Source organism: Nycticebus coucang, chromosome 5 (assembly GCF_027406575.1).
Source record: "Nycticebus coucang isolate mNycCou1 chromosome 5, mNycCou1.pri, whole genome shotgun sequence".
Taxonomy (NCBI): Eukaryota; Metazoa; Chordata; class Mammalia; order Primates; family Lorisidae; genus Nycticebus; species Nycticebus coucang.
The window spans coordinates 122,481,608-122,508,902 of NC_069784.1; the positions used below are offsets into that span (position 1 = coordinate 122,481,608).

Consider the following 27,295-nt stretch of genomic DNA (forward strand, 5'->3'; position numbering starts at 1 on the left):
CAGACTTACATTTTGTGTTCACTTACAACAAGTTCACAAAAGCGAAAACAGTTATATAACTAAGTAGTTATACATTTTAAGTAAAGTGCTATAATAAATATTATCATTATTAATTTAAAATGAATGAGGCAATAAACAGAAATACACAATTCCTGAGAAAGAAAAAAGGATTTTCTCCTCCTAGTCACCAAATTTATTTTCTGTTTGTCCAACTGGCATATGTTTTACAAACTAAGATTATCTAGGGTTGGCCAGGATGTGGTAAAATGGGCACTCAGATATGTAACCAATGGGAATAAATTGTTCTGTTTTTCTGGAGGGCTGTTTCTTAATATGCATCAAGAATCTATAAAAATATTTTGAACAACTATATTGCAATGTATTAATACCAAGGAAATGATCAGGTATGCAATGCTATAAACAATTGTGTATTAAAAAATCCTCCAAATCATAACCTCTAACAGGACAAATATTTAATAAATCCTGGCATATTTTCATCAAGGGCTATGTCAGTGGTGCCATAAGCTGATCTTTTCAGTGGGGACAGAATCCAAGCTCAAAGGTTCCTAAGTTTGGGATTGGGTGAATTTGGAAAAGAAGGAGCAGGGCTAAAATTGAGTCTAAGAAGCTTGAGTCTAATGAGGCTTCTATATGGCTATCTCATCCTGTTTGAATCTGGTGATCGGTTTGGGGCCCCAGCTCAACTAGTAGGAGAATGTCTGTTACCTTTGCTTTGGTTGCCTCCACATCCCACACGTCCTTCTCAGGAACTCACGGGTGTTTAGGGCTCAGGGTAAGACTTGTGCATGTGCTCACGTTTAGAATAATCACTGTAGACTGGACACCACCTGGGGAATAAGCCCTCCCAGGGAAGGCTGGTGCCAGCAAGTAGAAGGAGCTTTCTGTGTTGGAAGATGATAGGGGTTTCCTTTGACTTACTGCTTTCTGTCTAAGGCCCTCTGAATGACTACTTAGAGTTTAATAAATAACAGCAGTTATTTTTAATTATCTTTACTAACTGATTTATTAAAGGCTGAATCCCTCCTGCCCCCCGACCCCTGGGATCTCCTCTCTCTTTCGCATTTCCATCAGTCTCACTGCTCCCTGAAGGCTTCCTCCTGGTTCCCCTTTCTGTTCTCTGTGTCTTACTCTTGCTTAGCAGCAGCCGTACGTCCAACCTCCATGAAGCTTCCCTGGGATTCCACAGTGACTGGTGCCTTTCTTAAGTCCTTGTCCGTATAACTGAACCCACAAAATTTGACTTTATTATATGCAAAAAGCACAGCGTTAGACATATGGAGCATGCTCCATGGACGGCTGGGTAAGCAATTTTCAAAATGAGAATGTACTCACTGCAGTATTAAATTCTTATTCTGTTGAGTAACTTCAATGAATGAACTGGCATTCTCATTTAATTTTATTCTAAAGAGAATTAAAAGTTCCTATTGTTCCAGGTACTGACATCTTTATCCCATCAAAGCACTAAATGGACATGAGCCTCATACAATCCCCTTCCAACAAAATTGAGTTCACAAACTTAAAATGGAACATATTTTCATTCTACCTTTAAAGGATTTGAAAAACATTCTCACTTAGTGTTTAGATTAAAGTAATCACCTGGGCTTTCCCCCTTTCACTTTTCCCCTGATTACATGCAGCTTGTTTTATTTCTGCATTCATTAAGAGCTTCTGATTTAATTAATGTATGAAATAGATACATCATCTTATATTGTAATTTTTATTCAAAGTTCTCAAGTGACAGCATATAGTCATCTGATCAGATTTTTTCTGAATGTTCTTAAATGTATTATAGTTACCATCAATAATAATCAAACCTCCAGTTAGATCGCCCATCCCATTGTTGAGCTGTTAGTCATTCTCTAGGAGAACAATTGAGATAATGTTGAAGACAATTGTCTAAATAACTCTTATCATGACGTGAAAGCAAGCAAGACACGCTTACATTTCAGCTGGACTCTTCCCTGACAATATGATGAAGGTTTTGCAACTGGCGGTAGAAATAGGTTAAGTGGGCGGCGCCTGTGGCTCAGTCGGTAAGGCGCCGGCCCCAGATACCGAGGGTGGCGGGTTCAAACCCGCCCCGGCTGAACTGCAAACCAAAAAATAGCCGGGCGTTGTGGCGGGCGCCTGTAGTCCCAGCTGCTCGGGAGGCTGAGGCAAGAGAATCACTTAAGCCTGGGAGTTGGAGGTTGCTGTGAGCTGTGTGAGGCCATGACACTCTACCCAGGGCCATAAAGTGAGATTCTGTCTCTACAAAAAAAAAAAAAAAAGAAAGAAATAGGTTAAGTGTTGTAAATTTCTGGCAATAAAATAGCCCTCTGCTATTCTTTCTCTTTATATCGAACTCATATCACCATAGCATTCCACTGTAAGAAGCTGGAGACAACAGAATCTTCCAGTTAAAGCACAGAATCTTCCCTCAGCACACAAAACAGGCAGCTTTTCCTCCTTGACTAATACAACTTGCAAAAAATGCACCACGGACTTTGGCGTGCTGTTCTAGTTCACATTGGCAGTTGCCTGGTGATAATGATCCAGCAGTTGTTGAGGGAAAAGGAAATCATTTCTGTCTTTACCGTGAGCGTCTGTGAGCTCCAGGGGGCGCTGCTGGAAGATCAATGCCAGGTGCGTTCTCACAGAAGGTGCTGTTAATGGCTTTCCTGTTGATGCTGCCGCTAGATGAAGCTGTCATATTTGATCGGTGTGGCAGTGTCGTGCTGATCAATCTTTTCCCTGGCTTTGCTTTCTCCCATATTTTCTGAACATACACAGAGCAAACACACACACGCCTTGATGCAGGTGCTCATTTCTCTGCAAACGGTCTCAACAATGGATTTCTTATCCCTAGTTCAGGCAAAGGACTCATCTCTTCTGCTGCCTTTTTGTTCCCAGCTATACAGGAAATCAGCAAGGAGACCGAAGCTATTTTTCTAACAGAACTCACAGGAAGGTGACAGCTCTGTGTTAATGAGAAGAAAGTTTCCTCTTTTTGTCAAAGTTAGTAGGAGGATGCTGACAAAGAGAGCAAGCTCCAAAATGGTGTGGTGCTTTGAATGCACACACACGCAGGAGTTTAACAGGAGACACGCGCAAGCATGTGTGCGTGTGTGTGTGTGTACACACACGCTCAGATACACGTAGATACACACACACCAAGCAGGGGGCATCTGCTGTACTATCACTGGATTTTGTGTCTAGAACCACGTTTGCCCTCAAGTAATACAGGCTTTGGTGTAAATCTACTATGTCAGCCTAAACTTCGCCTTCCTTTCTGATGAGTTGCAGGTGTCAAATTGTTCATTCCTGGGTTATGACTAACTGTGGTCCATCATTTCCTCTTTCTTGGTCTTGAACCTTAGAGGTTAGCAATGTCTCAAGATCTCTGTTCTCTTCCTTTTCTCTACAATCAGATCTTTATTTATGTGGTGTTGAGAATTAAATAGATTTATTGATAAAGGAAAGAGCACTCCTACTTCACCTAAATCCCAAGCCCTAGTTGAAGATGTTTTTCTTGCAAGATAAGAAAAAATTCACTGTTGACACAAAAATGAAATGAGAATTAGTGTAGACAAAAAGCATTTTGACCACATTTGTGTTTACCCCACATGTCCTTATCTCAGAATAACTAGAAGCCATCAGGGACTATCTTGACACGTTGACCAATTAGTATTTCAGTAGGACTGAATCCCATGACACACACAGACTCCCCAAAAGGTCTATAACACATGGCAATCTAGAAAGAAGAGTTTCCAGAAAGCACAAAAAATGTCCCACAGTCAACAGAAATATTGACTCGGAGGTCTCAATTCCATATGTTCCTCAAGCAGTTTTGATGAGTGTGCTTTGATAAACTTGAGCAAGGTCAGTTTGAAAAGCCCTAATGCCCCAAATGCAGTCTGCCTTAAGTTAACTACAGGCATTGAAAGTGAACGCTCCTTAGAACATTCACGTGGTACCTTACAATTTCTTTAAAGTTTCTTCTTAACATTTGGCCTCCAAACTCATATCAACACCTGGACTGTGTGTCTGCCTCAAGGGCCACTTTTTAAATTAGCTTCTAAAGTCAACCTTCTGTGGGTATTTACACCTAGAACAGAATGTGCACTTGAAGCTTTTTTAGTGCATGGGGCAACACCTGTGTTCAGAAAGAACAGCTGTGGAACAGTCTGGGAACTCAGATAAAACCTTAGGGAAACTGTTAATAGTTTCTTGTGGCTAGGTCACTTTGAGGGTCACAGAATCTAGAACACTGATTTCAAGTGGCAAGTTTAATCCCAAATGATCTTTGTCTGCTCGTTTTAACTTTCTCTATGCAGATGACAAGAGTGTCCATGTGAAAAAAAATGCCAAAAATTCTTCCTCTATATCAACGTCATTCGTGTGAAATAAATCATGGTAATACCACCATGTGATAAAATGCTGTAAAAGGTCTCTTTATACATGATGTGTGACCTACAATCAGGGGCAAATTACATTTTCCTCATGCAACCTTTTGTTAATATGATAGCAAATTCCACATTTTTCCATGAGCATGCTGGGTGTTATGCTGCTTCTGGGAAGTAACTAAGTAAGAGACAGAGGGTCATAGCCCTTCATGAGTGAGAGCTCAGGACTCAGGCAGACTGAATGTCAGTCTAGTGACCACCACCATCCAGCCGTGTGGCCTCGGACAAGTTATTTGACCCCCTCGTCTGAATTTCTCATCAGCAAGCCAGGGACAGTGATACCACCTCTTTCATAAGCCCCTGTGGGGCGGGTAAGAGCACAGAAATCACCTAATCTAGCTCCTGTCACACAGCAAGCATTCCAGCATGCTCTTACTGCCCAGGGCTGGGCCAGGTGTGATGCCAAAAATACCTAGACGTTTTGAAAAACCAAAGTTTGCATTTTATAATACTTATTTTAAAAAGCTGCAAAGATAGCACAGAAAGCTGTCATTTATCCCGCACCCAGTTTTTTTCTATTGTTAGAATTTTATATCTCTGTGTAATATTTGCCATAATTAACGAACCAGTGTTGATACATTATTCTTAACTAAACTCCATTTTTTTTTGGTTTGGATTTCATCATTCCTTTTTTCTTTTCATGCTCCAGGATTCTATCCAGTATGCCTTATAACATTTATTTGTCACCTCTCCTTAGGCTTCTCTGGGCTGTGAGAGTCCTTAAATTTTCCTTTTTTTCTTTTTGAGACAGAGTTTTTGTTTGTCACCCTTGGTAGAGTGTTGTAGTGTCACAGCTCACAGCAACCTCAAACTGTTGGTCTTAAACGATTCTCTTGTCTTAGCCTCCCAAGTAGCTGGGACTACAGGTGCCTGCCACAACGCCCAGCTATTTTTCGAGATGAAGTTTCGCTCTGGCTCAGGTTGGCCTCAAACCTGTGAGCTCAGGCAATCTACCTGCCTCAGCTTCCCAAGTGCAAGGATTACAGGTGCAAGCCACCATGCTCGGCCTCCTTTTTTTTTTTTAATAAGATTGACAGTTCTTAGGTGTATTGTTCAGGTATTTTGCAGATTGTCTCTAAATTTGAATTTAGTTAATGTATTTCTCAGTTCATCTGAGATTATGGAGCAGGAAAACACAGAGGGGAAGTTACCATTATCAAGTACACATTATCAATTTACCACTCGTCAGTGTTAACATCAGTCATTTAGCTAAGGTCGTGTTTACCAGACCTACTGTAAACTTACACTTTGCACCCTTTGAAAGCAAGTCACTCAGTGTGCCGCACACTTAAAGGATGAGGAGTTATGTTCCTCCTTGTTCGGAGTAAAATATCTAGCTAAATTATGTGGAATTTTTTAACAAGAAATTTGTCTCTTCTCCCTTATTTTCTTTTTAATCCTTTATTTATGAATATTTATTTTATGCTTTGGATTATAATTCAACACTGCCCTATTTACTTTTTTTTGGAGACAGAGTCTCAAACTGTTGCCCTGGGTACTGGCTAGAGTGCCGTGGCATCATAGCTCACATCAACCTCAAACTCTTGGGCTTAAGCAATTCTCTTGCCTCAGCCTCCCAAGTAGCTGGGACTACAGGCGCCCGCCACAACACTACACCTGGCTATTTTTTTAGAGATGATGTCTTGCTCTGGCTCAGGCTGGTCTTGAATCTGTGAGCTCAGGCAATCCATCCCCTTCAGCCTCCCAAGTGCTGGGATTACAGGCTTGAGCTGCGGCTCCCACCAGCTTCAGTGTATGTGGCCGGTGCCCTACTCACTGAGCTACGGTTGCTGAGCCCCTATATACTGTTTGCTTACTTTGTTGCTCAAGTTGTTCCATCTTTGGTCATTGGAATTCTTTCACTTGGCTCTAGTGTTCCTTTGTTTTTCTGGTTTTTTTTTTTTTTTTTTGAGACAGAGTCTCACTATGTCACCCTCAGTAGAGTCAGTAGAGTGCTTTGGCATCACAGCTCATAGCAACCTCAAACTCTTGGGCTTACGAGGTTCTCTTGTCTCAGCCTCCCAAGTAGCAGGGACTATAGGCACTGGCCACAAAGCTCGACTGTTTTTTCTTGTTGTTGTTATTGTTGTTCAGCAGGCCCGGGCTGGGTTCGAACCCACCAGTGCTGGTGCATGTGGCCGGCACCCTAACCCCTGAGCTATGGGCCCTGAGCCTAGTGCCCCTTTGCTATATCTCCATTGTTTTGTTTTTCGAGCATTTCTTCTCTTTCTGGTTCTGCAAAGTGCGCTAAGCTCATCTTGTGTATTTCCTGCCCTTGCCTTACAATTGGTTATTTCTCCAAAGAGTCCTGATCCTTTTTAATAAAGAATGATATTACAAACCAATATCAGAGCACCTGGGTGTGTTTGTTGCTAATGGGGTATTTTTGCCTCAGCGGAAGGGAGTAGGAAATATATGTACATTGATGCATGTGTAAACATGTATCTGTACTGATTTCTATGTAAACTTAGCAGTTTATATAATAAGCTAAACTTAAATCCATACTTATGTTTCCAACCTTTTCCAAGTGCCATATTTTAGTTTTCCATTTTTGCTCATCTGAAACCTCCCACTCCATAACCTGGGCTTCTACTATCTGCCATTCATTTTTATTTGTTCAATATTGGTAAACATATGTGAAGCTACTTCAACTGCTAATGCCATATAACATTTATAGTTTTGTTTTTGCAAAAAAGAAAGGCACTATATTGGTTACCAGAAGATGATATGTTACATCCCAATATAATAGATCAGAGATAAGTGGAATTTTCAGAAACAGCTCTTATATTTCTGCAAAGTTCTCTCTGTATTATTAGCTCAGCCTACATCACTACAGAAAGAAAACAGAGATACTCAAAAAGGACAAACTATTGATAGGAATTCAAGGAGGACCATAATAGCATTAAACCATGAATCTCTCTTACGTTGCCTCCTTAGAATATAGAAGAGGCCAAGAAGCTTGGCAAGAATTCTGACCCAGCAGGTTGTTGAGTAGGGAGTTGGTGCCTGATGAATTTTAGCAACAGCCTAACTTCCCACACTGCCTAGCACACTCAGCTCTCTGTAGCATACTCTATTTCCATGATCACGTACCAGATGCTTCCTGCAGACCTGCAAAGATTAGTTACTCCAGGGGAGTGGTTTATAACTTCATAATACTGCTTCGTGCCAGATCAACAATAACAGCAAAGGCACACAGCAAGCTGTCCTTGTTTTCTCTCCTTAGAGAAACTAAGAGCCCCACAGTTCAACTGACTGATCCTCAACAGTTAAACTTAAACTTACCAGTAATTATCCTGATTTGTTTCTGCATACATCGTAATGTTTTGGAATATGAATTAGCCAAATACAATTATATTTTTAGGGAACTGAAGCCTTGCTATACATTATCTTCCTTTAATAAATCTAATACTCAGGAAATTTAAAGGAATATGAATTTCATTTCCTTGCTTGATATGGTAACAATATAAAATAATCATAGCCCTTTCTATTTTGACCTGAATTGAGATTTTACCAAATTGTGTATTGAATATATAATGGTATCGAGTAAAAAGAAGCAGGGAGTCTGCTGTTCATGAAATTTTCTTCTTAGCAATAGGTTGTGCTGAAGTGTCTGTCTGTGTTGTTCACAGTGATAAGACCAGGCGGAGTAAGCAAGCAATAGAAATTCAAATAATAATAACAGTGCTAATAACTTGTCCTGATTAAATGATCCTTTCTTGCATCTGTCTTACATAGTGTTAATTTACATTTTAATAAACCAGATAGAGAATAGTGGAGAGGACATATTTATCTGTGAGGTGAACAAAGAGAATCCTTAGGGAAAGAGTAAAATATAGTGTCAGAGGAAACAGAACATTTATAAGTCTTAGACTCCAGCATGAGCAAGGCTCAGAGGCTTTGAATTGTACCACGAAATCTCCCTGGAAGAGCATCAAGAGGTTTTAGCAGCCCAGGTCTCCAAGTGAAATTGAGGGCACTTTAGTCCTTTGAGGTCATTTAAAAAAAAATGACCTGATTAATCTTCCTTCAATGAATCTAATACTCAGGAAATGTAAAGGAATACGAATTTCATCTTCCTTGCTTGATATGTTAACAATGTAAAATAATTACCAGCTTTTCTATTTTGACCTGAATTGAGATTTTTATCAAATTGTGTATTGAATATATAATGTTGTCGAGTAAAAAGAAGCAGTAAAGAACTCCAAGTGCCAAGAGATCCAAAGACTAGTTTCTCCAGGGAGAGTCACGTTTCCCAACGTTTCCCAGGAGGCCTCCTTGTTTTATGAGGAGGTGGAAGAATGCTGGTTGTATTTGTTGTTTTTAATTTGAAGTTAATGCCAAGGGTTTACACTTGAAAAAGCAATACCACTAGCTCTGCATGCATGGTTAGGGGGTAGGGGAGGTTGCATGGACAAAATAGAAAGAATAGGCATCAACAAAAGTACTCTGGAGGAGTAATTGTTCTTTCAATCTAGTTTCTATAGTTTTCAACTCTGGACAGTCAAACTGGAACAATATTACTAAAAACTCCAAACAAATAAATATCAAGGTAATCATTTACATTAATAAATGTCCTATTGTTTGTAATGGGATGGCTTCACCTGTTGGGTATGTCTGTTATGTGCATACATCGTGCTGCTTGGTAGGGGCTCCTGCATATGACCTTGCTAGCTTTGTGACCTTGAACACAGGACTTCTGGGATTCTGGGATTTTAGTAGGCCAGAAAATGTATTCCCTTTCCAATTTGGATCCAAATAGACTCAGAAGCACACATGTGAGCTTACATAGAACATTCAAAAGATGGGCGGCGCCTGTGGCTCAAGGAGTAGGGTGCCGGTCCCATATGCTGGAGGTGGCGGGTTCAAACCTAGCCCCGGCCAAAAACCACACACACACAAAAAAAAGAACATTCAAAAGAATTTATAAAAGAATAGAATTAATAAATAAATGTATTAAGCTTTTAGCATACAAAGGTAGCATACAATTATCAATGATATTTCTATGTACTAGTAACAAAAATTTTTAAAGTAATAAAAATATGCCAATTATAGTGCTACTGGAGAAGTCAAAACACAAAGAATCTACACACTGAAGCTGCGAATCATTGCTGAGATGAATGAAGAAAGCCTTAAATAAATGAACACCTTGTCCTGGAAATGCTCCAAGGCTCTATCTGAACCAGGTAGCAGTTACACGGTGTGTATATATGTAAACATTTATTGATTGGTACAGTGAGGATCTATTACCATGTGTGAGTTATACTTCAGTGAAAAAAATTTGGAAAAAGTGACAAGAAAATAAATTGAATTTGAGATGTGGATTAGATTTGTGCCACAATGGACTTTTGAATATTTGACCTCAGAACTAGACAGTCCTGTACAGCTGGGCAGCCACAGACCTGTACAGCTGGGCAGCCACAGCCCACATTTACCACAGGCCACAAAACCAAGCAGAATCCTTGAGACAAGTGCCTGACGGCAAACAAAGGGAAAGACAGAGCTATGAGTATGCCCACTTTATTTTTCTCAGTCTGCCAATGTGGTGATCACTTCTCTTCCCAGAGGCTGCCTGAGGTGTCCCTCTCTGTGAGTCTCCACAGAGAGGGATGAGGTGAAAGAAAGGAGGGTACCCTCCCCACCCATGACTCAACTTCTCTACACCTCAGTCTTCTCTTTGGCAAATGATTGACAACAGAACCCATGTCCTATGGTTGTGTGAGGATTGAACAAGATAATCCATGTGAGTGGCTTGGTCAAGTACCAAGAAACGTGCAAATGAGCAAAGTGTGGGACTTGAGAAGGGAAAGAGATTCTTAGGAACGTAATCTGACCTATTAGGAAACTGAGATGCAGGGGAGTCAAGACCCTTGTTTAAGATCCATGGCTGGTTGCAAATACATTGTTGACGTATTATTCTACACTCTGCAGAATAGTGTGGCATCCTAGAAGGCCACAGATGGAATTGCTGCTCCTTTTCCCAGCTACCGTGGATTTCTGAGTAGGCACAGTGTGCTCCTGCACTCACACAGCAATTAATAGCCCCTGTTGTGGTTTTGTGATTGGAACAAGATTGCTATATAGAACCAAGGTAGCTATTTTCACAATCCACTGTAAAGTAGTGAGGTAAATGTTCTTTTGAAGTTGAAATAAACACAGCCAACTAAAATTCTTTGGCTCTATTTAGCACATTGGAGAAGGTAATGGTTTAATGATACCTTTCTGGTCTCAGATGGTTAATATACCATAGAAAATGAGTCATAAAATGCCCTTCTTACTAATAACTCTGATATTACTATTATGAGGAAGCACTAAATTCCATAGAGCCAATGTGTTTTCACCTTCCCACCAAGTGACGATGTTATTAGTTTACAATTCTCTATTTACTGGTCATGAAAATACAGGATCTCTGGAGGACAGGGAAGCTGTAACAGGTTTTCTTTGTTAGATGATAGATCCTCAGAACATTATCTGGAACAGTTACTATGGTAGAGAAAATGGTCCTGTGAGCTGCCACCCCCCAGGCCCCAGCTGCAGACCGCTGGCCCATGGCCTATTAGGAACGAGGCCACACAGCACAAGGTGAGAAGCAGGCCAGCCAGAGAAGCTTCATCTGTATTTACAGCTGCTCCACAGGGCCCACATCATTGCCTGAGCGCCACTTTTGTCAGATTGGCAGTGGCATTAGATTCCCATGGAAGTGATAGCCCTGTTATAAATTTCACATGCAAGGGATCTAAGTTGTGTGTGCCTCAGGAGAGCCTAATGCCCGACAGTCTGAGGTGGACTGAGGTGGTGATGCTAGCACTGGGGAGTGATAGCTGCAAATATGGACTATCGTCAGCAGAGAGGTTTGACCGCACAGAGACCATTATAAAGCATTTGCTGGCAGATTCATATCAAAACCACTCCCCTCCCCTGGGCCGTGGAAAAATTGTCTTCCATGAAACCAGTCCCTGGTGCCAAAAAGTTTCAGGACTGCTACTGTAAAGTCCACACAAATTTGGAACTTTCTGTCACATGTCCTCTAATGCTAGCTTGTTAGACTGGAGCCAGCAGGGCTGAGCCTGGGGTAGCAGCTGAAGAGAGTTCTTACTGGTGGAAGGAAGTCCCTTCCTATGCAGGGCTGCCAGGATAAGGGGGTGCATTGTGGTCACCCAGACTGACGCAGACATGAAGGCTGGCTGTGTTTATTTTGTAAAGGGTGTGAACCACCCCACTGCAAATATCCCCTGGAAACATGTACCTAGCCTCCTGGCTCTTTATAAGATACATACTGACTGGTTGAGCTGTTTTTTCCCAGTTTGCTGTTGACTGGGGGCCAGTGCTTCTAGTTGGAGAGAAGCTGTGCGCACCTGGAAGGATCTCAGGGAGAAGTCCCAAACTGGGCATGACCCTGATGCCAGGGCACAGCAAGGTGCCTTACCTTCTGTCACCAGAAAAGTGTCTCTTTTATCTATTGATTTCTATATCTGCCCCCTTGTTGCCACTGAGTGTAATTTAAAGAACTAGGACCAAGGAGACGTTGGATTCAAGTTATACCATACTCTTTCCTCACCTGCAAAACATGTAAAATGGTGAGATTAACATCTGAGTGGCAGGATTACGGTAAACGTTGGAGCTCATCTGTCGGATATTGTATATAACATACACCCCTGAAGTGGTGGTGTTATTGTAGATATTTCCCATTAAAATTAGATAAATAGAAAATTAATAAGAACGTGCTCCCCGATAGTTTGTATAAACATGTGTATAGGCAAGTGTGTACATATATTTACACGTGTGTAGACATATGTATGTGTTAATCTTACCCACAAGAACACCAGGACATAAATACTGTTGGAGGACATGTGACATCTGTCACATGTGAAGAGATCTGTCACATTTCGCCTGGTTCGCCTTATTGATCCCTTTGCTCCGGGAGTAGTGACCACTGATACTCACTTTTGCTCTAAGAAGTGACCGAGTTTGGACAATAAGTTGTATAATCACCCTAATAAGAACAAAAAAGAAAGCATTAATCTCACAGAAATGTGAAAACAACCATTGGCTTAAGAAATCTGTACTGGGAACACTAACATCATGTTTTATCTTCTATGTCAAATGCATCTTAAATAGCAATTATCACAAGAACTGCAGCCTCGGGGGCCATAAGGCTTGTCCCTAGAAGAGAATTTTCCGTATGGTGCAGAACACTGTGTGTTTGTTATGATATTTTCCTACACTTTGGTCCTGGTGTTGACTATAATAGCTGTGACTTCAAGGAGATGGTGTTTAGTATTGACCACGACTATTGAAGTGGCTACTGCACAGAAAGTTATTGTACTACTCAATTTTTTCTTTTTTTAAACTCCTGGTAATTGGTCTGATTCTAGTAGCTTTAATATGCGGTTTTAGCATTTGGGGGCTTGGGCAAACCTACAGGGGCTTGTTTAAAATTTATCAGCCAGAATGCACAAATTGACTGCTTTCATTATCCTAACAAGTTTGGAGAGGGAGGGGAAGTAAACTAGCATTAAGGGCCAGGGGTTCTTGGTGACAGACTTAAATTCCCCTGTTTCAATGACTTTGTGATTTTTAGAAGGTGGATCTTTGCTTTCTGTCTTATATAACTTTCTATACTTATTCTTTGTGGTTTTAATTTAAAATGCCCTTCCTGCCTCTTTTACTCCTCATTTCCTCCAGGAAAATTTCCTTTCAATCAGGAATATGTTACTTTAGAAAATGACACTGTTAACAATGATCAAGTGAATCAGGAAGAAGGGTTAAAATCTAATCCTTTTCCCCTTCAACCTGGCCAGGGTATTTTGTATCTCACTCTTAGGGCAGACACACATGCTTCTTTTTTGCATTTTCAACTATATCTAAATAGATCAGCCTTTAAATAGGACTCTTTAAAAATGTCCTTTTTCATCCCAAGTTCACTATCAAAGCCAAAACTCTTTACCGTTTCCTCTAAAGATCCAAATTCTCTAACTTCCTAAATACTCTCTGGTAGTCTTTGGTGCAGGAACCATGGTGTCCAGTGCCCTATTTAGCCTGCAGGGAAGAGGGCAGCTGGTGGGAGTGCGTCAAGCCTCACTTTGTTCTCAGCACCATAGCAGCTGAGTGTGCCAGCGTTCCCAATTTTTAGTACTTTAATCACATAGACTCTCCCTCTTAGTCAATGGAGGGAGAAAAATCCCACTGCAGAAAGACACAAATTTCTACAACTAAAATATAAAGTCTGTTAATTGTGGCCATGATGTGCTACAAATAGGTTTTGTTTTCCAAACATGTTACCTTTATTTCAGCAAATCCAAATGGTCCCCAAATTTCCCATCCATATATAAGAACTAAAATTTAGCTCCAATATGGAGCTTATATCTAATGCACAACTGTTCTTATAGACCAGCAGGTGGGAAATTTATGATCACCCGTAACATAAGTAGAAATGATCACAGAGTTTTGGAAATTAATAGCAAAAGTCTAAAATTAATGTGTAGTATGACTCTTCCATCAAAAACCTTTTTTACTGTGTTTCTAATAATTAGCAAATCTAATTTAAGTATTTCTACCCTGCTAACCATATATAAGAAGAGATTTATATTACCCAGTTCTTTTTCTATCCCTGGGGTTTTGTGGTTATAGAGATGATGAATAGAGCAGAATCATCAAAAGACAATATCCTGGGTCATGTGCAGACTGAGTTACTATGAACCGTGGATATGATACAAGATACAAAAGAAATGCCTTTCCAGCACGGCAATACAGGAAAAATTTTAATATAAGTTCCTGAGAAACAAGAGGGGATGAGTTATTTCCATTGCTCCTTCAGGATTTCCTTATAATATTTGAAAGTTCTTTATTTCATTATTTCACCTCGATGGGGTTTGTTTTATACCTCATAAAACCATTATTGGATAGAGAAAGCGAAACCGGATAAACCCTTTGCAGTGAGAATCCCCTGAAGCTCCCCACACGTCCAAAGCTTCGCGTTGGTTTTTGCCAATGTCAATGCACTTTGCTTTGAGAACCCTGAAAAGCCTTTGAGAATTAAACTGCAGGCCTGGTCCTTATTCCTGTGACCTCCTCAGTGATCTGTCCCTATTGTTACAGGCAACGAAAGCTTGGAAGAAAACTACGTGCAGGACAGCAAGATGGGGTTCGTCATCAACGCCATCTATGCCATGGCTCACGGGCTGCAGAACATGCACCTGGCGCTCTGCCCGGGCCACGTGGGCCTGTGCGATGCCATGAAGCCCATCGACGGCAGCAAGCTGCTCGACTTCCTCATCAAGTCCTCCTTCGTCGGCGTGTCCGGGGAGGAGGTGTGGTTTGACGAGAAGGGGGACGCTCCAGGAAGGTAAAGTCACCTTTCCGGTACTGAATCCGAATAACGACGCGAGCCTCCACTAGCCAGAGGGAGGAGCCGATGGTTTCATTTGGTTCCATGCTTTCTGCGTGTCAGGACAGAAACAACTACATAGCTAAAAACACATAATACCAGGTGGAAATTACCAAGACCATACCACTTAAAAAAATATATATGTATTCCTTGGTAAACACGCAGGGCACCTGACTACCCAGCAACCACCCAGCTCTTCTGTCAGAAGGCCTGGGACCTCCTGCGTGTCCAGGACACTAAAGAGATGACCCCTGGCCACAGGAACAACCCAGCGCTCCCGCACCAGCCAGCATCTTTCTGATTGGCCGCAATGCTACTCTAGTATTACACTGCCTTGAAGAACTTACTATGTGAAGATAATCAAGCCCACACATGGGCCCCTATTTCTTGGGCTAACTTGTTTTTGCCAACCAGTCTCTTAGAAAAGGAAGGACTTTCTTTTTAGGATTGAGTACCTGTGGCTTTCAAAGAATTAACCAAAAAGAAGCAAAGGAAAATTAAACCCATATGTGTGTGTGTATATATTTAATTTATATACATATATACATATAAAATCTTCCCCCAGTCATTTGATATTTATATGTAGTCTGCTCTGCAGTGTTTTGGTAACACTGGTTAGCTAACACGTAATTGGCACGTGGAGATGGTGTCAGAGTCTAGAGCAGTTGTGTTCATGCATATACATTTTCCTTGGAAAGAGATAATCAGAACAGGAGGAGAGGAATGAAGATCTGCAACAGGAAAGAAAAAGGCCCCCCTGCGCGGCTGATGCACAGTCTGCCCACAGTCCCACAGGCCCTGTTATATTTCAGTCCATACTTTTTCAGAGTTAGAGTTTTTAGGAAAGCATATGCTGTGTTAAAATGGGACTTCAAATCATTTAATCCTCACACTGTATGGATGCCATTATCTCTCTTTTATAGATAACAAACTGAGTGTCAGAGAAATTAGGAAACTAACCTAATGTCACATAGACAGCAGCAGCGGAGACAGTGTGGTCTGACTCTGAGACTCACACTTTTCTTAACAGCTGATCCTGAGATGACACACGGTGGCTGGCAACTTTTCTAATGTTGTTTCAGTAGTAGTCCAAGGGACTACTTGAGCATCTATAATCCTCCATGTGTCTCTTCTGCTTATGTAAACTTGAAGTTCTCCATTGAAGGAGTATCTTTTGAGAGCTAAATGAGTTCTCCCTGTTAAAATCTAGTAGCCTTAGGAAAAGAAATGCTATGTCATTGTCAACAATTAAGGTGATGAATTCATCCAATTCTTTCTAAGTTGCCAGTAGGTGGGAGCACATTTTGATTGGAATGTGAGCAGAATGGATAAATGATCCAGGACCTGAGCACATGAACACCTTCGAGGAAACAGCCCCAGGAGCAAGGAGTGGGTCTGAAATTTGTGATCTTGGCTCCCATTCCTCTAAACCCACTGTTGTAATCCTGTGTTCTGCTGGAAATTAGGCTCAGTATAGGGTCAGATTTGGAATTTGAACCTTTCTTCATGCTTCCAAAAGGTAACATACACAACGTGCCTCACACAGGATCACAACCATTTTTAACACTTTACAAATTCAACTGTCTTCCTCTTGCATACCTTTAGCTTGTGTCTTTTCCACTTTTAATTAAACCTTCAGATCATGAGCTTTCACTGGGTCTTTTCTGAGGACCATTGTCTCCTGCTTGAAATCGGGCAACCTAATCTATGTTCAGTTCCGGTTTGAACCATCGCTTTTTGCTTCTACTTCCTATCATATCATCATTCATGCCTTTGGTCCCTCTTCTAATTATTTCAGTTGATCATCACGCAACATAAACTGCAATGAGAGGATGTAAAGATGTAATTTGTAGTGTGAAGATAATGCCAAATCAGGGCCAAGTTTCCTGGAAGGGACCCTGGGGTCAAGAGAAAAGGGCAGTGTTCAGGAGCACACACAGTGAAGGGGAGGCCTCCTTTTAGTAAGTTAGTATTTTTCCTAGGGTATCCTTTAGTATTCTTTTCTCCACCTTTTTGGACTTTAAAAAAATGTGTCTTCATAGCAAAATATTGTGAATTTTTCTGTTTCTAAATGCTAGAAAAATGAAGTGTGAACTGATTTCCCTTATGAAAGAGCAAATAACATAGCTGAAATTATAGCCTTAGGAAACTGATTTAAAGGAAAAAGGTATTCGAAGACAAGCATTGCAGAAAAGGCTTCATTGAAAGCCTCTGTCGTGATGTGATATGGAGTAAAACGCAAAAATTAATGGGAATAAAAAGGGAAATTTACTGACACCAAACATTCACAGCAGGTTCTATAGCTGTATTGAATTTAAATGGAAAGATATTGAAGGTGCAGTTTAGCGTCATTGATCAACAAGACGAGTGTGAGCCATCCACCCACCGCCAGTGCCCACTTGACTATCCCTCAGAGCTGCTCTGAAGACTTTCTGGCGTATCTCAACAATAAAAGAGATAATAACTCTCTATTAGCTGAAAGTCAGAACAGCAAAGAGATGAACAATTGCTCCAGGTGTGCCCTGCTCTCTTCTCTCTCTAGGTGAATTCAGCTCATCTGGCAGGGGAGAATTTCCTTTGCTCTCTCAGAGTCCGTTTTTGCTTTAGGCAGTAGCTGTTTGTAGAAACTGGTAGAATCTAGATGTGAAGAACCCACCAGCTACTCTGTGAGTGACAGGATGCACTTGCACATAAACAACAGGCAGAAAAGCCAATCAGTGGATGATCATTGTCTATAAAGAATGAGGCTAGATACAGCCAATCGGTTTCAGACACCAGCTTCGATTGATGTAGGTTTCTGGAAGGCTGTGCTGAGAAGAACTGTGCATATGAGTCAGATTTAAAGAGGCAAGGGATTAGGAGAGCAGAGGGGATGGACAGGGAGGGGTATTGGGAGGAGAGGGGAAGGAAGAGAGCTGAAGAAGAGGAATGTGTGTTGGTTCACTGCCATCTATGTCCTTGGGTCAAGCACAAAGAGCAAGAAGCCATGACTCACATTCTAGCCCAGGGGGCAAGGACTCTGCGTAGGTGTTCCCCAAAAGAATCTCACTTTGCAGAGCCAGTGAGAGGGAGCTGGACTTATGGTTTTGGGAAACTTTCAGTTAGTTATAGTTTACTTGAAGTGAATAGTAACATGGAAAGAAGATGTAGGAATACCCAAAAGTTTCCAACTGAGATATAAATGGCTATGCCAACACATAGATATTCTCCATTTCTCTTATTGTAATGAAATAATCAGAGTATTTTAAGGCATTCATAGTAATACCAACATGAATGATATCATGATGTTGCCTTACATATTGGCTTAGTCCATTTGGGTTGTTAAAATATCACAAACTGTTTGGTTTAGAAACATCAGAAGTTTTTGTTCATGATCCTGAAGGGTGGAAAGTCCAAGACCAAAATGCCAGCGGGTCTGCTGACGGCTGTTTTCTAGCTCATAGATATTCCTTGTAATCATGGCTTCATGTGGTAGAAGGCACAAGAGAGCTTTCTTGGGGTGCTTTTATATGGGTACCAATCTCATCCATGATATGTATGTATATGTACATATATGTACATGTATGTGCAGATATATGCTGTACAACATGATCTTTGATATACTGTAAATACATAGTGAAGCATTCTTAATGAAGATTTTGCCATTGTGTCAAATTCCAACATTCGAAATTACTGAAATAACAAACACCAATTATTTGGTTTTAAAAATACTTGCCCTAATCAGGGAAGAGATTAGTTTAAATGTCAATGTACAAGATGTGAAGTCTCTGGCATCCTTACTAATTGAGGATGCCTTCCTCAGATTTCTTGCTCTATTTGCACTTTAGAAAGGCTCCAGACTTGATAAAACTTATTCATTTTAATCCAGTGTAAAAAAAAATGGCATAAACAAACAGAAAAGTATAAAAATGATGTATTCTTTAGCCTCTATGGGTGATACACCAAGATGAAGAATGGAATAGACATTCTGGAAAGTCATAGGAAATGTAGAAATAAACTAAAATGTTGGCAGTCGCTAGTGTTGGGATGTGGGACGATCCTAACTTTTAGCTCCCTTCTGTCTGTTATTGCCTTTTTACCTGTTTTCTTTGTTGTCTGCATTCTTGTAAGACGCGGTATTTTCTTCGTAGGTATGACATCATGAATCTGCAGTACACAGACACCAACCGCTATGATTACGTACACGTGGGCACGTGGCATGAAGGAGTGCTGAACATCGATGATTACAAGATCCAGATGAACCGGAGCGGGATGGTTCGGTCTGTGTGCAGTGAGCCTTGCTTGAAGGGACAGATTAAGGTAAGCCCCCAGGGCATTCTTGGGTGGTGTCCATGAGGAGGTCTACCACCTGGGCATTAGTAAGGAAAAAATACAGACATTGTTTAAAACAAGATTATCCAAAAAGGATGGACCGGGCTTAGAGTTTTTGCTTGTATGTTTAACTAAAATTTAAAAGACAGATTAGGAAATAGAGGCAGCAAACTATTAGAATATTTGGATAGCAGTGATGGGCTGGGATCTTAAGGCAGTAAGGGGATGAATAATCACATTAACAGTTGAAACAGAAGTGAATGTGGAAATCCAAACTGATAATACTGCTTAGTCATAGTTCTAGCTATTGTTAAAGAAACCAAAAGCCAAGCAATGCTAAGTAAGCATGTAACCAAAATACCAGACGTTGAAATGAGGTAACAGAGACGCTCTGATTATCCTTTTCCTTTTCGCCACCAAGTCCTTTGATTCTCCTGAAATTGGTATTTTTTTTCTACCCCAGAGAGTCTTTATTTTTCTAATTATTTTCAGTAGCATAATATTAAGGGGAGTGGTGAAGAGGGGTACAAGGGAAACCATGACATTACTGTATATATAAAACTGGAGTAAAAGGCATCACATATTAAGGCCTCTGCTGGGTGTCCTGGAGAGAATTCTCAGCGGAAAAGTCACGGAAGCAACACTCGCTGCGTCCCACACTATTTAAAACCAAACGGGATGATACACTCGGAAATGGAGTGCTGAGGAGTGATTGTGAGCTGGCAGGGGTGCAGATTAGATGACCTAATAGGTCTTTCCCATCTCTAATTTTCCATGATTCATCTTGGGGAACAGACAGGCTGTCACGTAAATGTCACGCAGCACAGCTGGAAATGGAGGAGGTGGTGTGTGAGGCCCTGGCCCCCACTGTGCTGTTGCTGCTGTGACGTTCTCTGCACAGGGGCCACAGAGCCACCCATGCAGGGGAGAGGCCCTGAGAGGTACACAGGAATGTAGTGGCAGAGTACCTAAGTTTGGGTATGGAGGCTGGGGAAACCCTGATCTCTACTGAGTAAAGAAGCTGGGAGCTTTGGAAGCTGCAGCATCTTTTATAGCTCAGAAGATCTGTCTTTGCGGACTCAAACTCTTCTGTAACTCCAACCTCTTGGTGAGGAGAAACAAACTTCAGAGACGAATTGCCCTAGTTTTAAACATCATATGCCTTCTCTACCGAATATTAAAAAAATTTGGTATCTATTCGGACAACCAGCCAATCAGAATGGACTCCATTCTAGTGCCCTGACAGGGTGCTGCAGGCTGCCTGCCGTGGCCATGGCAGCTCCCCACGTTGTTGGATTGCAGAGAGATTTGGCCCAGATGTCCTACATGGCTGGGGTAGTGTGGGGCATTCGGGAGACACAGAGACTCTGCCTTCTCCCAGTGAGTGCACTGCATTTCAGTGGTGTGAGAACACAGCCATGCCAGTATATATGGGCTCTCTGACAGCTCAGCTTCTTGCTCAGAATCCATTTCCGATTCCTGTCCCTGTGGAATACTTCCACATGAGGCCGACTGGTGTTACGGACTGTGTCCTCTGAAAGCCAGACGCCCCAAACTTCCCCTTGCCTGCCGTCATGAGATGCCAGGCCAGTGCATTCTGGTGGCAGCATCTTTTCTGGCTGGTGGGGAAATGCAGGACGTCTGTAGAGTGAATCGCACTGTGGGGAGAGCACGGAAGCCCCTGCCGGGCTCCTGCCCTTCTGCCACCCAGAGGAAGGCACATGCTTGGCTGGCTGAGGTGTCTTTCCAGCGTGTGGATATGCATGGAATGGGCCGTGTAGAGAAGCACTGGGAAATAGTTTGTGGACCTGCAAAGTTTGGTTTTGCAGGGTCTGAGGAAAAAAAAAAAAAAAGCCTAGCAGAAATAAAGAAATTATTCCTGAAAGTAAGAACAATGTAACTTAAATATTGTACCCTCATATTAATTTGAATAAAGTTTAAAAAAAAAAAAAAGAAAATATTCTAAGGATTCCCTGTGCTCCAGCTCCCTTTTGCAAACCCTCATATTCCTTGACTGCTGGCTGAGAATGGTGCTCATATCCCAGGTGCATTCTCACTTGCACATTCCAGAAGAGAGGCTTTGTTCTCTCCAGTTCAGAGGCAAGGTTGTCTGTGTGTATCTCTCTACCTAGACACTGCAGTTATTTCTAGCATCATGGTCAGGCTATGTCCATGCAGGCTTATCCAAGGCAGAGCCGCCGTGGAGCACTCAGTATAAATGCAAAGCTCTTGGGGGTCAATTTTAGAAATGTTGTGTACCCTGCAGGAGGAAAATCGACCCGTTCTCAACAGCACCTGCAGGAGTGCGGTGAGGGGGGGATGTTTGTTTGTTTCCCTCAGCACCTTGGGAGGTATAGAAACAAATGAAATTTGAATCCCATTTCCCAAATAATAGCAATAATAGTGTGCACATTCTGAGATCACTAATTTGCCACCTACCAGGCCCAGGATGCATAGAGCCAGATCTCAGTGGCCACTGCAAAGAAGGGAGACAGAGGGAGGCAGCTTCCCAGGGATCATAGCACATGAACTTGTATTAACTGAGAGATACACCTTTTTTTAAAATATCAAATGCCATTTACATTGCTAAAATAATATTTTTTAATGTCTTTTCTGTTAGCCCATAAAAGTTTCTTGTGATAGTTTCCTTTGGAGTAATTAAAAATCTGATTTTCTTGTTGATTTTTAGAGATATGAATATGGCTTAAAATATCCTACAGAGACAGAGAATGACTTCAGTCTTACCACAAACAGTGATAAATAAGGTAGTATTTTTTATTGTTACATGTTACACTAGGGTCTAGTCAGGAGAACAAGAGCCCATGTCAGGTGGTTCCATAGGAGAAAGTTAATAGAAGAAACTGGTTATACAAGGGGAAAGGGGCACCGAGGCAACAGAACGATGAGCAAAATCAACAATCAGTTTCCACTTCAGGGCCAGAGGGGTCCCAGGCTGCTGGCTGAGAGACCCCTGAAGTGGGGAGGGCTTCTCTCTTTTTCTTCTCTTTTGTTTCTTATTAGTTTGCTCTATTTTGCCAGACTTGACCAGAAATCAGTAGACGAGAGATGCTGCAAAATGGAGCTGACACATCCTGGGTGTCCAGGCACCTAATCACTGAAGCAGGGTCTCCATAACACATCACCTCAGGGTGGTGGTCACAGCAGTGTCCAGAACTCTGCAGGAGCTGGTAGCCCAGGGCCCAAGAGGGTCTGAGACATCTCAGGAAAAGCGGACAATGTTGTACAAGCAAACAAGAGCCTGATGTGCGCGTTGGTTTCACACTCAGAACCTGCTGGCGTTGTCTTTGTTATGGTGAAGGACAGGGAAGGAGTGAGAAGGGGTGGGAGGTGACAGAAGGGAAAGGAAGGAAGGAAGAGGAGGAGGGAACAGAGACCAGGGACTGACATTTGTTAACCGTGCCCTCGTGCGAGGACTGCAGAAGCTTCACAGACAGCATTGCAATCACTCCTTGAAACAGCCCTTTTAAAGTAGGTATTATCATCCCCCATTTTAAAAACGAGGGATCTGAGACCCGGAGGGATTAAATCCCTTGCCCCGGAGCTCTCTCAGCTAGAAAGTGCTAATGCTGGGCTTGGAGCCAACCCAAAGCTGTTATCGTCCCACGGACACATGTTGTTCAACTATCTTTCATTTCATGAACTGGCGCATTTCCTACAAATGCAAATTTCAATGTCTAAGATTTATTTATTTTTTTCAGTAGTTCACAATACAGTCATAAATAGTGATCGATGTTAAACACTCTGGGGGAATAGAATCTAGAATGAAAGAAACAATATTTACAAAGAGGTTCTGGGAGTCTATTAGAGAAACCAGGGCAAGAGTCCTACAGCTTGCTTTCACTGGCTTTCTGCCATTTCTTTTTCCTTCTCTCTCCTCTCCCTTATCACTTCTTCTGTTTCTTTCTCATTTAAGTTAGTCTTTGGATTCTTTTCTCCAATATGATGGCTTGAGATTGGGAGGATGGGGTAGGAGAGAGAAGATGCTTCTGACTTCCTCCCATCCTCCCCCAGCCCATCAAACAGAATTCTGGAGGAATTACATGAATATGGCATGTATCATTGACATTTCCTTATTTACACATGTTTGATTGTCATACACAAACAAATGGTGTGTTCTACAGGCACAACCAAGCCCTATTACACTTATACACTGCAGACTCACTGTGTAACAGGACATGGACTGTGGCTTCCCCAGTTGGTGCCTAAAGTGGTCAGGTGATACAACTTCCTGCGAACGTAGACTGATTTCATTTGTTGTTATTGTTGTTGGAATTTTCTATCAGAGAACTGAAAGTTTATTTTCAAAAGGCATTAGGAGTGTGGGCCCCAAAGATGCTTAATCTAAGCCTGTAGAGAGCCTTTTTCTCAACTTTCACCTCTTGTGTCACTCTGATTTTCCCATGGTTGAGCAAAGAGGCCGAAGAACAGACTTGCAGATTATCAAAGTTAAGGGCACATGATCATTCTCATTATGATCTAAGATATCCTCAGAGATGAAAAGAAGCTAAGAGAGTGCAATAAGGAGCCATTTATATTCTCCTATAATTGGAACTTCAAGTGGATTTGTGCTATGGATATCAATACAAAATGCTACTGGCTTTTCCCGTTGGTGGAAACTACTTGAGAGAAGTTGCCATTGGAGAGTACTTATGATTTCTACTACGATCCTTTTTTTTAAAAAAAAAAATTGCAACTGCTAATAGTCATTTTCACCTTGACCCTATCACTTTTCAACATAAATCATTGATTAAAAAGTAGCCAAATTGTTTTAGACCTTCAAGGCTCTGCAGAGATTAGGGTTAAGTTTTTAGATTCCAGAACATTTGTGGTCTTTAGATCCAGAACAAATCTAAGATCATGCTTGTAAGGTGAGCTGCTGAATAATCCTTTCCTGAGTTCCTTTACTTTTAACATGATTGTGCTCTTTTGGGGGCATTTTCATGTTCCCTAAAGTCCTCTGTATGTTTACATTTGTGTACTTAGCTCGATTTCAAAATTATTCTATAACAGATGCTGTCTGTATGGAAGGTTGGACACTCAATCTTGACCAAAATTGTAGAACAATCAGTACCACCCTACCTTTCCTAATGTGATAATGAGAAAATGGATGTGATAAGGATAAAATTGATGCTATAGAATATATGTATGTATGTGCATGTATGTATATGTGTGTACATATAAATCTGGTGTATATAATATACTTCTCCTGTTTGCTACCAATTCTTGCTGTTGCTTTATATAAAAATAGCCCTAGGAAGTGGATGTATCTTGAGTTCATGCTAGCCAGTGGCAAAGTTGAAAAGAGAAGGTGGGCACATTATAATGTTTCTGCTCCAGGTTATAACACACTTGTCAGTATCACAATTTAATGTTCTTAGGGAGAAAAACAACTTCAATAACATGATAAAATGTGAATCTTGTATTCTGTGAAATCAACTAGAAAAATTTGGAAAAGCATTATCATTCCATTTATTTGGCAGTGATGGAAACATTGCATGAAATAACCAAAGATATACTATAAAACATTTCCTGCTAAGACCTACCACCAGATGCAGTAGAGCCAGTGGTCGGAGGGCTAAGGAAAGGAGAGACTCTCAAAGCACAGGGAAAACGGTGCTGGGATGAGACTCCCATGCTTCCCCTCCTACCCTTCCTCCTCTCATGAGTCTGAGTAGCTCCTCTGATGATTTTCTTCCAAATCACACTGCGGATCATGCTGGACTCACCGCTGTGTCCTCAACTCTTCCATATGCAATTGCACCATGTCAAGAGTTCAAAGCGTGTCACTCTGTGGCTGTGTTCCTTTATGTCCTAGCTGTTTTTATTTTAGGCTAGGCCATAGAATTTAGAAATAGTTTCAATCTCCTTCAGTGCATGTGCTTCAAAATTTCATGGGTATGTTTGCTTCCCTCTCTGACAGTATGAGGAGGAATTCTGTTGTGAGTTTGATGGCAAGAGAATTATTTTAGAGGAAATCAATCTTGAACAAATTCTCCTGCTATGGAAACAGTCATCATTTTCTGATTACTTCTTGGTTTGCTCTGGCACATCAGGACCTTGGCCCTACAATTTGACATATCCATCCCTACCTGCCTGTGGCTTTAGGAGATTGTTTTTTTGTTTTTTTTTTCTGCCACGTGTCTATTAACTGTGGATTATCTTTGAACATATCATTCATATATGTAATGAAATTTTTTATTCTTGTTCAACTACCTCCTTATTTTCTCATAATTTTGACCTAGTTAACAAAGACTTCCCTTCTTTAGTCTCATTTTCAAACATAGAAGAAAGTGTTAAAGAATAGTACAATAATCACCAAAACCCATTCAAAAATTCTAAGTCTTTTACATGTTTCCTCTCTTCTCTCCTCTCCTTCCCTCCCTTTTTCTCACTGTTTCTGCTCTTTCTCTTCTTCATTCTTTTCCTTCTTCTCTCTCCTCCATACCCTTTTTATGAACCAGTTGAAAGTAAAGTATGAATATTATGAAACTTCATACCTTAATAGCTCAGCTTATATCTTCTAAGAATAAAGACAATTCTCACATAATCATAAAACCAGTTAAAAATGTTAATAGCAACATTATCGACCACGACTATCCCAGCCACCTCAGCTTTCTCTTTATGTAAATCAAAACCAACTAACCCTTTAAATCCATTTAAATTGTTTACAGTTAATGTTACCATTTTGGCAACCAATGAAACAGCGCTTGGTTCCTGCATGAAGTAACATTTCCTTAGTTCTGCTGCAGGATGGCAGGTTCTGAATATAAATTATTCTCAGGCATATCAAAAAATCCAGTATCTGAGAAGCCTCTAATTACATAGTGATAATGTGCTCTGCCCCTGCTACTAAAAATATTAGCTAAAATTTTGAAAAAAAAATTAAGACAAAATATTGTGTTTGGTATCTTACTATGCATGTGAAAAAATAAATGAAATTACTATGGTATCTCTGAATGAGGAGGAAACTTCACAAGAACTAATCATAGCAACAAATTCTACTGAAGTATTATTAACTTATCCACAACCACTCTGAGTCATACTTAACACCTTGACCTCTCCCATGTTGACCATATCTGTGCTGATTTCCTGGGTCTTGGACTTTTTGGTAATCACCTTTTTTTCTGACCTAGCCTGTCTACCACTTTCAGGGACAGGGCCCAGTGGAGACTGCTATGAATCATAGGAGATTGGGTGGAGCAGGGGTACAGAAGGGCTGACCTTCCTTAGGTGGCAGTGTCAGAAACGGAGTCTATTCTACTATTTAAAATCAGTGTTTATGGGGTATAATGTACATACATAAGAGTGGAGGGGGAAGGTGGAAGGTGGAAGCAGGGACGTGCAGGGGATGTTGGGCCTCCTATCCAGCTGTTCTGGCTCTTCCCTCTACCTAAAGCCTCTTCTACCTTATATTAATATAGTCAGAGCTTCTGCCCCTTTCTTCTCTCAAGTTTTACTCAAATAGTGACATCTTAGTGAAACCTTGCCTGGCTACCATATGCAAAATTGCAACCCTCTATTCTAGGTGCCTTCTACCAGGACTGGGACCAGAGTGAGGCAAGTGAGGTACAGAGGGCGCAGACGCTGAGAAGGCAGCCCCCGTCAAGGCCATCAAGTTTAGACAAGGACTAATGACTGATGAGGGGAGAACGACTTTAAACTTGGACCCTATGTGCTTCCCTTGCCTCACCTGAGGCCCTGCCCTGACCCCTGCTCCCCTTTCTTGTTTCAGTTTTCTCCAAAGACTTTACCTATAATGCTCCTTTTTTGTTTTGTTTCTTGAGTATTTCTGATCTAGCATAGTGCCTGGCACGTTGTAGGTGTTCAAATGCATATTGTGAAGGACTAGATCGGTGAATGGCTGGATGAAAGGGGGCGTGAATCATCGCTGCAGTGCATAGGAATTTTGTTTCCTTTTTTAGCAGTATACTTAACACCTTATATTAGATTTTAAGCTCTTTAACTTCAGTAATCAGGCCTTTTCATTAATTTATCCCCATGCATAGCACCACTTCTAGCACTGTGGATCACAAAAATGAAGATTGATTTATTGAAGATACATATATGCCAGTCTCTGAGATAGAAGTCTAGTTCTTAGAATAACCTTACT

General features: G+C 41.2%; 1 protein-coding gene across 2 annotated transcripts in view; it reads left to right on the top strand.

Moving 5' to 3' along the window:
- GRM1 (glutamate metabotropic receptor 1) overlaps window positions 1-27,295 on the top strand; it is a 378,348-nt gene that overhangs the window by 295,582 nt on the left and 55,471 nt on the right. For both annotated transcript variants that reach the window (XM_053592650.1, XM_053592651.1), the window contains exons 5-6: window positions 14,565-14,811; window positions 18,984-19,152. In XM_053592650.1, coding sequence (XP_053448625.1) covers window positions 14,565-14,811; window positions 18,984-19,152 — 416 coding nt within the window. The remainder of the gene's footprint in view (window positions 1-14,564; window positions 14,812-18,983; window positions 19,153-27,295) is intronic.